The sequence below is a fragment of the Diachasma alloeum genome, unplaced genomic scaffold (assembly GCF_001412515.2).
Source record: "Diachasma alloeum isolate Michigan unplaced genomic scaffold, Dall2.0 Dall_scaffold_00513, whole genome shotgun sequence".
NCBI lineage: Eukaryota > Metazoa > Arthropoda > Insecta > Hymenoptera > Braconidae > Diachasma > Diachasma alloeum.
The window spans coordinates 80,726-92,375 of record NW_021680645.1 but is presented as its reverse complement, the minus strand read 5'-3'; the positions used below and the strand labels follow the sequence as shown (position 1 = coordinate 92,375).

Here is an 11,650-nt window from a genome sequence, read left to right as displayed (position 1 = left end):
TAGCAAATCACCGCTTTTTTCCAGCCATTGTCGTCGCTTCTCAATTTTTTTCACACTGGGAAGGGAGAAAAAACGATAATTATCCCTAGAAGATGCTTTGCAATTTATAATTGCATACGATTTAATCATTTTACATGAATCAACTCGCACACTGTTCAGATCTATTGGAGTACTTTTTGGAGCAGACATAAACAAACAACATTCGCGAGATATTTTCGCGCGAAAAATAAATATTGTTCAACATTGGACAAAAATGCATTTTCATTTTATTTTTAATGCTATTATATTGAGCAGTGATTTCACTCTCAATCTTGGTAATTATTTTCAGTAAAAAAAGAAAGAATTCACCTATTATAAGATAAAAATCACCCCATTAATGAAAGAGTGAGCGGGCCATTGACTATTAAAGAAATAGTACATGAAAAACCAAGAATATATTTGCATTTTTTTATTTTTCTTCGCATTGTACATGTAATTTCATACGGGGCTAATTATTTTGACTTAAAATATCAATTTCATAACGTTCCCTCCAGCAAAAAAAGTGCCAGTGGTGGGAGACTAAAGGAGATGAGGGGAAGCGTAAGTCGACCGGAACGCCGCTTCTGGCGCTCCGGCGAACTTGTCCCCTGTTTTCTGGCTTCATCATACCTGCTTGTTTCATACCTTAATCTCTTTGTTCTGGCAGTGGCTCCCTCTGCAACTCTCCAATCGATCTCACGATTGTTTTATGGAACGTGTCAAACGAACTGTGGATTTAATAGTTTTTCCTAATAAATTTATAAAAACAAGTGAATAAAAGCTGAAGTACACTATTCAACATACGATCAAACCAAAATACTCATGAAAATAACCACCTGAGGCAAGAATTCCTGCTGCTGCAATCAACAATCTTCGACAACAAAACTTTCTCAACAATTGATCTTCAAAATATCCAGAGTTAGAGTCTAACCAAATAAACGATCTCATTCCCCTCGAAGGGGCTCTCAAACCCCCGAAAGTGGAGAAAAAAAATCCAATCGTGCTTCGCCCCCGACGACCAGAAAACCTAATCCCAGGAGCTTCTCTACCCATTCCTGATCGACATAAACGATATAAACCCTTGATATGATCGTAAGTGTGGGGTTTCCAGAGCTGGTGCAGAACCCGCCAGGTGTCATTGGAAATATCAAACGCAGCCGTTTAATATTAATCAGCCATTTGATGTTAAATACTCTTCACAACAGCCTCTCGACAAATAGTTTTCTCGGAATTGAAGGAGTAAACAACCTCTCTTTGTTCTGTCAGTGGCTCCCTCTACAACTCGTCAATTGATCGTTATATGGAACGCATCAAACGAAGTGTGAATTTTAATAGTTTTTCCCACTGAATTTACAAAAACAAGTGAATAAAAGCTGAAGTACATTATTTAACATTCGATCAAGCCAAAATAACTCATTAAAATAATCACCTGAGTCACGAATTCTTGCTGCTGCCATCGACAATCTTCGACAACAACACTTTCTCAACAAATGATCTTCGGAGCATCCTCCAGAGTTAGAGTTTAGCCAAATACACGATCTCATTTTCCTCAAAGTGACTCAGTCCCCCGCAAGTAGATAAAAAGGTCCAATCGTGCGGATTTAATAGTTTTTCCTGCTAAATTTACGAAGACATGTGAATAAAAGCTGAAGTACAGTATTTATTAACATTCGATCAAACCAAAAAACTCATGAAAATAATCACCTCAGTCAAGAATTCTGGTTGCTGTCATTGACAATCTTCCACAACAACACTTTCTCAACGAATCATCTTCAAAGTATCCCCCAGAGTTAGAGTTTAACCAAATAAGCGATCTCATTCCCCTCGAAAGGGCTCTCAACCCCCCCGGAAGTGAAGTCATCTAATCCCCGGAGCTCCTCTACCCTTTCCTGATTGACTCTAAAGTTATTGCAGAACGTCCCACAATCCTCTGCACTGATCATATGAACTCCCTGGATTCCACCAGAACCATGGAAAAGATCGAAAAAGAAGAAGACGAAGACCCAACAGAAAATGATGATAAACTTGAAGAAGAATCATCTCCTGATCAACTCTCCCAGCAGCTCAGCAGTCTCAGTGTCTCACAGCCTCGAGAGGACCCCGACGATCTCGATGTCCCAGAGATGGTCAAGACTCCATCGACTGAAGAACCAGAAGACATTGCAATCGGTCTGAAGACCATCTCCTCCCAGGACTTGAATTCGATGTGTGAACTGATCCCTGAGGACATCACAGACGTCTGCAGACTCTGTGGAAGGGGCACTGACAATCCCATCCCGATATTCTCGGGGAGTGACGAAGGGGGCGAGCTCAGTCTCCTCGAGAAAATTCGGTACTATCTTCCCATCAAACTCAAGGTCAATGACAACCTCCCGAAGATCGTTTGCCGAGAGTGCAGCCAGCACCTGGATGTGTCCCACGACCTGGTGATGACATCTCTGGCCACAGAAGCTCTTCTGACAGGTTCAGTTCCAAAGGAAGAACTGATTGGGAAGAATGATGCTGTGGAAGGTGTGGAGACTCTTCCGGTTGATTCTGATGTAGTTACGTCCACTCAGGCAGAGGACAAGAAGATTGAGGGAAACTACTCTCAGGAAACTGTGAGCGATGCAGTTCGTCTCGATTGCTCGCAGTCGTCGTTGATCACGAGTGATGATGATGAAGCGCCTTTCACGACGTTCGAGGGATTGAAGGTACTGAGGACTTATGGGAAGAAGAGGCCACTGTCTCAGGATGCTGGGGGCTCTGCTGCTAAGAAGAAGAGGGAGTAACCCATCTTCGAGAAGTGGTGAGTTTAAGGATTTAATTTTTCGGGACATTTCAACACCCCAGAAGTTTTTTTAATACTTGTTTTTATGCTTTGGCATTGATAAAAACGATAATGATTGGACAAATATTATTTTTTAAGCCTTCAAAAGGATAAAATAGCAACTATGAGTTAATTTTTTTTAATTTGACTCCAACACAGCTAATTTCGTTTGTTTTATTTGAAAAATTGCACGATTCATGTAAATTAAACAGCCAGAGAAATGATACTCAGAATATTTAAAATATGTTCTCGATTCTTTCAGAAACATTTTTCTGGCTATTTTACATGAATGCTGCAATTTTTTATGTTAACAAAACCGTAATTAACTGTGTAGAAGTCGAATTTAAAAAACTTAGCTAGTAATTGTTATTGTACACATTCGTTGAGAAAGTTTGAAAAGCTTCTGTAGCTCAAAAGTTGGAGGCCCTGGACTATTTTTAACAATTCAAGCGTTTTTTTTTATTTAACTTCAAGCGTTTGCGAGGCACACGAACAATAAACCTATAATCCACATGTGACCCCGATGATCCTTATCCTGACCTTTGTGACCCTTAATCTGACCCATATGAACCTTAACCTGACCCTTACGGCCCTTATTTTGACCCTCGTGACCCTTATTTTCACCCTCATGTCCATTATTTTGACCCGCGTGACCTTTATTTTGATTCTCATGTCCATTATTTTGACCCGCGTGACCTTTATTTTGACCCGCATGTCCATTATTTAGACCCGCGTGACCCTTATTTTGACCCTCGTGACCCTTAATTGTGGACTCTTAATTTCGAGTACCAAATTTTCCTAACTGCCATGAGCCGATGGGTGGAGTGAGAAAGTCCGATGGGTCAGATGAGAGAGGAGGGGGTCCGATGAACTCTGAAATAAATTAGTATATTGTGTTACAAGTGCGTAAAGAACCACTTTTTCGCATGCACGCGTAACACATCCTATTTTTTGGAATAACTGCCGAGTTCACTGTTCGGAACCGTAGTGGGGCTAAAGTGGTTGATTTTGTGCACGGTGTGCGTAAAGTTCAATCCACTTTACACACGACCTCTGAACTTTACGCACATTGTGCGTAAAACAACCACTTTACACACACTAAACGGTTTCGAAAAGTGAACTTTTCAGGCAGGTATTACAAAAAAAATCATGCGGTATTGAAAACAATATTTTTTTTCTTGGTAACATTTCATTTATTCTCTTCCCAAATTCTGGAAAATTAGAATCGAATTTAGACTTGGATATTGACGAAAAAATATCGAATAGCGATATATTAGTCATCAAAAATATCGGCAGAAAAATGTAAAGCTTCGCTTTACGCACTCCAAATTCACTCTACGCACGACCTTGAACTTTACGCATATTGTGCGTAAAACAACCACTTTACAGACACTAAACGGTTTCGAAAAGTAAACTTTTGAGGCAGGTATCACAAAAAAAATCGTGCGGTATTGAAAACAATATTTCTCTTTTTTCTTGGTAACTTTTCATTTATTCTCTTCCAAAATTCTGGAAAATTAGAAACAAATTTAGACTTCGATATTGACGAAAAAATATCGAATAGCGATATATTAGTCATCAAAAATATCGGTATATCGATATACAATATCAGACGCTTCGATATATCGAGGCGTATCGCCCGTCTCTATGGGGTAGATATTTGGGTCTGCAAGAGGGATTTTGATACATTTCAGATTGAAATCCTTTTTAAATTGATATCAGGTACAAGTGCAACACGTGTGTGGCCTCCACTACAGACCTAGAGACCATAAAATTCCACAAAAATCGACACAGCACTGAGAAAACCTGTTCTCTTCTGGTGCATCTTCTGTGCCACTGAGTTTCCCAAGGAATCCATCTTCTCTTATCACGTCCTGACGGTTCCTAAAAGGGAGTCTCGGGCTCTTAGTCAGGCCTACAAGTGCATCACCTGCCACAGAGTCTTCTCCCTCATGGCAATTGCACTGAGTCACTACCAGGCCAAGTGTGCAGTTCATCCAGTTGAGGAGAATGGCATCAAGAAATGTTTTGAGGAAGTCTACATCAGGTACGCCTACACCTGCGCATTGTGCTGGCAAGGGTTCGCGTATGTGTCCAGTCTGAATATCCATAGGAATCAGGAGCATCCAGGGAATAATCCCAGGGCTAGGGGGATTGAGATTAGGGAGAAGATGAAGAGGGAGAGGATCATGGACATCTTTGGGATCAAGTCTGCCTTTGCCTGCAAATTTTGTGCCAAGATATTCATTTCGTTGGAGAACTTCATGCAACATCGGGAGGAGCATTCAGATGGACTTTTCAGGTGCTCCACTTGCGATGAACCTTTCTGGACTTATGAGGACTTCAAGCAGCATCGGGAGAGTCAGCACGACTACAGGATTGTTCTCAGGGAGGTCAGTAGGCAGCAGCTGGACGAGAATAAACCGGAATCGAGTTTTGAGAGTGCGATTATGGAGTAGTCTCCAGGAGTCGATGAATTTTTTCTCAACTTGTTGACGATTTTAATTGTTTTTGAGGTAACATTGATTCGATTTGGGAGTTAGAGGAGAGGAAAATTATGGTCATTTTGTGGAGTTTGATAGTGGGAATTTAATTAATGTGTGATAAGTCAATTATCCACTTTTTTATTTTCATTTTATGAAATTTGTTTGGAGATTTAGGAAGGAAAATTATAATTCTAGGGATTTCATACGGAGTTACTAAAAATTTCAATTGTTGCATTATGGAGGTTTTGGAGGATTGTATTTGATGGAGAACACGGTGGGAATTAAAATAACATTCAGCTTCGTGGAGTCAACTGGTGAATAATTCTCGAATCATTTTTTTCTCGTTTTTTTTTTTAATTTTATAAAAATAGTCATCAAAAATTAATTTATGAACATGGCTTACAATCTCTTTTAGGTGAATAATTTAATGTTCTTACGTTTTATATGAAAATAAAGTTTAATTATTATTTTTAAAACATCCAATTTTATTTTTTAAATTTCAAAAGTTAATCATGGGGGGATAAAACTAAACTACAGAATTCTCGGGAAATAATGAATGGATCAGTTGAAACAAAAGTCACTTTTGTTGAACAATATTGAAGACAGTATACGACAGCTTCATGCTACATAACGAAAAATCAAAATGAGTGAGCAGCTATTGATAATTATTCTCGGGAGTTTTATAGCGAGGGATAACATTCAGCTTCGTGGAGTCAATTGGTGAATAATTCTCGAATCATCATTTTTTTTTCTTATTTTATAAAAACACTCATCAAAAATTCACTTATGAAAATGGGTTACAATCTCTTTTAGGTGAATAATTTAATGTTCTTATGTTTCATATGGAAATAAAGTTTGATTATTAGTTTTAACAGCTCTAATTTTATTTTTTAAACATCACAAGTTTGTCATGAGGTCATAAACTACAAAATTCTCGAGAAATGATGAATGTATCAGTTGAAACAAATCACCTTTGCTGAAGAACATTGAATGCAGTATACGACAGCTTCATGATCTACAAAGGGAAATCAAACTGTCTGAGTGAGCAGCTATTGATATCTATTTAAAGTCTAGAATAAAAATTTACCGCTGTAAAAGACTCCAGCGAGAGCACCAAAATCTTGCCACTGGTGAAAACGATGGGGTGTATCGTACAATTAAAGATCATCAGAAGGTCTTTCTGCGTTCTCAAGTGAAGTGAAGGCCAATCCATCTTGTAAATAGCTTCACCAATCCCTAAACTCTGATTTTCATTCACCCAAAGAATAAGAGCTAATTTCGATGCATGTCTTACCTCGAGAATGACCTCATTTCCATACCAACAGAAGCAGAAAATTTGATTTACCATGCATAAAAGGTAAATAAGAGCAAATGGCAATTCTGGATTATTCAATGCCATTCCCGCCAATCTGTACACACTAATGCAGATTACGAAACTGCTCACTGCATACTGTATGAATATCACTGTTGAGAAGATTTCATTGGATGACATTGCGAATCTATGAATTAAAGGGAATACAGTTAATTTGGAAAATTGGAAATTGAAAAAAAAATCGGTACAGTAGACTCCCGTTATAGTCGCAGTCGTTACAATTGCATTTCCCCTCATATCAATTTTTTCGTACTGACTTTCAGTTTTCCCAGTCCAGGGGTTGGTATTGACATTGTACATTACATGTCCGTTCCTTGGAAAACAAAACACCGTCCCCCACGTGCAAGTAGAGATGCGAAATGACCGTCATTTTTGTGATTGTGTCATATGACCGTCATTTTTTAATGACCATCTTGTGACGGTCAGGTGACGTCCCGAAATTTCTAATGGCAAATGACGATCGCAAAGAATTTTTGACCGTCAAAAGAGTAAAATAGTAATTTCCGTTACCAAACCATCTATACAGGTGCAAAATGACCGTCATAAACGTATTGTTTTTTGTGACGGTCATATAATTGCTACATAATTGGCATCGTTTATTCGTTCAATTTATTATTGATTATCAATTATTGTTTATTATAAGGATCCTATGGAATAGTCGAAATATATGTGTACAACTGTACAACAGCCTTTTTTAGTTATAAAATTATGAAACATGTGCTTACATATATATTTTTGCATACTCATGAGAGAATGATTACACTTTTCATCTTTGGAACAAAATAAACGAAGTCAAGAGTTCTAAATACTAAAGTAAGTAAACAAAGTCAAGAGTTCTGGTTAATTAGAAAAAAAATAGATGAACAAAAAAGTGTTTCATCTATATAGCTGCAAAATGACCGTCACAGTTTTTCGGCCAATTGTTACCGTCATGGAAAAATTTTGGGGAACGGACCGGCGGTCATTGGGGCATCGTCATGTGACCGTCATTGACGGTCACATGACCACTTTATGCCCGGTCACATGACGCCTTCGCATCTCTACGTGCAACTCTCGCCTTCCTACTTCGCCTTCCGAGGCGAAGGCGAGGATGGCAAGCACGTGGGGGAGGGTGATATGTTCTCTATGGCGAGGTGTATATATTGATTTTCTCGTTGAGGGACCTGAAAAACCCCATTTTCGTGGCGCCGTCCCGTGACACGAAAAATATCGTTCGCGCCTAGTGCCACAGAGGTTTGTGACGAGTGTAAGGTTGGCACGCCAAGCCGAAGGCAGGATTCGGCGGGGAAGGCTCGACGTGCCAACCTCACTCGTAGGAATCCCCAGTGACACTCGACGCGAAATATACTATTTCTGTACTGCTTCTCATGATTTCTCGTCTGGAAATTGGTATTGTATACTTCCCAAACTCGAAAACTTGAACATCACTATAAAAAAATCTTCTCCCGGGCTGCTGCGATGGAGTTTTTTTACTTGTGTGGTTGACCAGTCCTCGCGTTCGGCTCGGACGCCGACGCCACACGAGTAAAAACCCCATCGAAACAGCCCGAAAAATAGTATATTTCGTTACGAGTACGGAAAAGAGTTTTGTGGCTCATGGGATTATATCACTCGCCTTCGGCTCGTACTATAAACCTCCCGCGAGCCAAAAAACACTTTTCCCACGAGTATTGAACGATATTTTTCATCACAATGTGTGGAAAAGGGACGTTTTAGGCACGCGAAGCTACTAGAACAGCCTTGGAAAAAATAAAACCGGGAAAAATAGCCTATAGCCTATAACGACTATAACGGGAGTCTATAGGCAAACTGACGAGTCCGTTCTCTTCGCAGCTACCCGCACTTTGGCTAATCCCCACGCAGATCCATATCTCCCACCTCTGAAAACTAAGGGAACGGACTCGTCAGTCCGACAGTACTGTACTTACTGGAGAATAGTCTCGTGATGCCACACGGATTGCTTCAGAATTTTCCTCTCCAGATCTACTTTAGACAAATTTGATTTTTTCTGCTCCTCTTCGAGATTTGCGGGCATATTTTCACGCCTGAACTTGAAGATTTTCAACTGTGCACCAGTGAGCAGCATAATTCCATGCACCATTGTATCGTAGGCTATGGAAATTATTGCCACTTCGGCGTGTGCTATCACTTGATAATAATAGAAACACCAATAGACGTTATCTGAACTGTAGTTCAATGGTATCCAAGCTTTGAATGGTAATGTACGATCGGGTACATTCTGTATTACTGACGATATTGTTATCATAACAACTGCACACTGGACAATGCAAAAATACGACGTAGCATCGTTCCTTCACAAGTTCAATATCATATAGATGATTCTATGAATTTTATTTCAGATTTAAAAAAAGTTGAAAAAACTACTGAAGTGTGGTGGAAATTTCACGCCATGAATTCTAACTCGCTTGAAAAAATTGTTCATTTTCAAAAAACTCGATGCAACGAGTTGAAGGTGATCTGAAGAGGATAAACAATTTTAAGGAATGTTCGAAAATACGAGGTGGTGATAGCTGAGCGCCGCCATCTTGAAAGCTCTTGTCCAAGCAAGATGGCGGAGCCCGCACCTGGTATTTTTAAACATTTCTTAAAACTATTTATTCTCTTCAGATTACTCTCAACTCGCTCTATCTGGTTTCTATAAAATGAACAATTTTTTTATGCCACATATGAGATTCTTTCACTCCCTTTTGGCTGAGAATTTGTGTTTTTCCCGGATTACAGTAATTTTTTTCAACCTTGAGGCCTCTTAACACGAGCACAACGCGATGTGCAAACCCACCTGATGCGAATATTAATCTTGGTTTGAATCTCGTCCTCTTCTTGATTCTTACTTCGACAAACGTCGTCATTCAATATTGCAAAAATATTAATGATATCTTTCCGTCGGTTCACCATGTTAAGAGCCTTACAAAATGCATTACCTGTCGTGAGAAGCATGAAAGACGCGCTAACCATCTCTTCAATGTTTCCGAAGTTGCACATTGCATCGACAAATTCCATCAAACCAAATAAATACACAATAACGAGGATAAGAAAGGTGTAACAATCGTATACATGTTTCTTCAGCCCCGATGACCATCTCAGGGGTCTCCATAATCCACCCGCTGTGGAGATCGCGAAAGTGTGAGGTAGAAAATCCATGTCCGCTAAGAGAAGTCTGAATGAATGCTTTATTCATCTTCATGTCTTAAGTGCACGGTTTTTCGAGGGAGAAACAGTAAGAAAGTATTCGTGGAAAGATTGCAAATTGTCTTTCCTGGGAACATGCATCATTGTTTTGAATAAATAAACAGTAACAGATACCCGCTGTAGATCTTTGATGACAGAAACGGAGAAACATGGTCTGTCATTATGGTAAACGATGCGATCGATATGATTGACTCCTAAAATTTGGTGCATCTGTTATTTGCTGGGTTATTTTTGTTGGCGGTTGGCTGTAGCATCTACAGCGGGAAACTCTACATATTGCGTATAGGAGAATTCTATTCAACGTGTTCACATTTTCAACTCGCGAAATCCTGCATTGGTTCACTTTATTAGTAGACAGCAATAAAGTTGCTTACAGTGTGAGAAGAACTAAAATAAAAAATGTGAATTGAAGTGAAATTTTTGCAGCTGTCGTGGCCACACAGGAACTTGAACACTCTTGTTCAAGAATGAATAACACAAGTTTTGTTCTTCAACATCTTTATTGTTTTGGTAAATATTTTCAATAGACTTAATCACAAAAAATTAACAATTTTTTTCAGCGTTCTCACGTATGAAAAAACCGTATAGAAATTTTCTGTACGGATTGCATATAGAATTTCTATAGGATTTTCGTATATGATATTCGGATATTTCTATACGGATATTTTTTACACAAATTATTTCTATACGTTGTCTATAGGTTTGATCGTATACGATCCTCTGCCACATGTATAGAAACATTTTGTATGGAGTTGCGACAGTTTTTTACGTTTTTCTCTGGAGCGTTAGACATCTTTCGAATGAAAACAAATATTTATGTAAAAATTTATGTGTAGATATAATTCGTATAGAAAATATTCGTATAGAAATATCCGAATATCATATACGGAAATCCTATAGAATTTCTATACGTAATCCGTATAGAAAATTTCTATACGATTTTTTCATACGTGCTGATGCACAATTTATCGTCCTCACATTTCAGACATTTATAAAATGAGAAAAACAATTTACGTGTCAAAGCTCTATTAATCCTATAGAACTTACGGTCTTGGGCGAAAGCCGAGAACACCGCAAAGACGCACTTCCGGAGTGCAACGGTAACAATGATGAAACAATGTACGACTTGGAATAAATTTCAATGATTTTTATATAAAACTTAGGGATGTGAAATGACCGTCATTTTTCAATTCGGTCAGGTCAGGCAAAATTGACCATTTTCTGACACCGAGATAATTCCCCATGCAAAATGACCATCATTAACAGCCAGCGTCAAAAATTTAAGAAAATGACCAAAATTCCTCTATACAGGGTGTCCCACAACCGACCTTTTTCCTTGAAGGGTATTAGAGAGGGTGCTTTTTTAAGTGGAAAGTTCGTCTTCCATTTTTGGATTCTAGCATTTTTTTTTGATCTGACTTTTTTTTTGGGGGGGGATTGAACTACTAATTGAACTACTCAGGGGCGAAATTTTTTTTTTTATTATTAAATTTTTTTTGTCTTTTTTTATGGGACATGACCTTGCAACTAATTGACCAGAGAGAACGCAATTTACTCGCGAAATAAATCAGTATGATACACAATTACTTCTGATTGTTCTTAATTTTTATAATTATGTTAATAATTGATGAGTCATTAATTATTTGGGGCTAAATTTATTTTATTAATTCAATAATTTGAAATTTATGTTTTATTTACTTTATTCATTTATTTTTTTATTTTTATTTTTATTTAATATTGCTTTTTTTACATGAA

The 11,650-nt window shown here is 38.4% G+C and overlaps 1 protein-coding gene and 1 pseudogene across 1 annotated transcript; one reads left to right on the top strand and one right to left on the bottom strand.

The window, feature by feature from the left end:
• The first annotated feature begins 1,104 nt into the window (after positions 1-1,104).
• Positions 1,105-6,066, top strand: LOC107042707 (annotated as a pseudogene).
• Positions 6,067-6,269: 203 nt separating this feature from the next.
• On the bottom strand, positions 6,270-9,847 carry LOC107042713 (odorant receptor 46a). The gene is made up of 5 exons (XM_015263873.2): positions 9,486-9,847; positions 8,614-8,997; positions 6,608-6,812; positions 6,401-6,556; positions 6,270-6,328 (listed from the first exon to the last, which is right to left on the bottom strand). The coding sequence occupies exons 1-5, from the start codon at positions 9,845-9,847 to the stop codon at positions 6,281-6,283; spliced, it is 1,155 nt and encodes a 384-aa protein (XP_015119359.2). The 3' UTR covers positions 6,270-6,280.
• Positions 9,848-11,650: the final 1,803 nt, after the last annotated feature.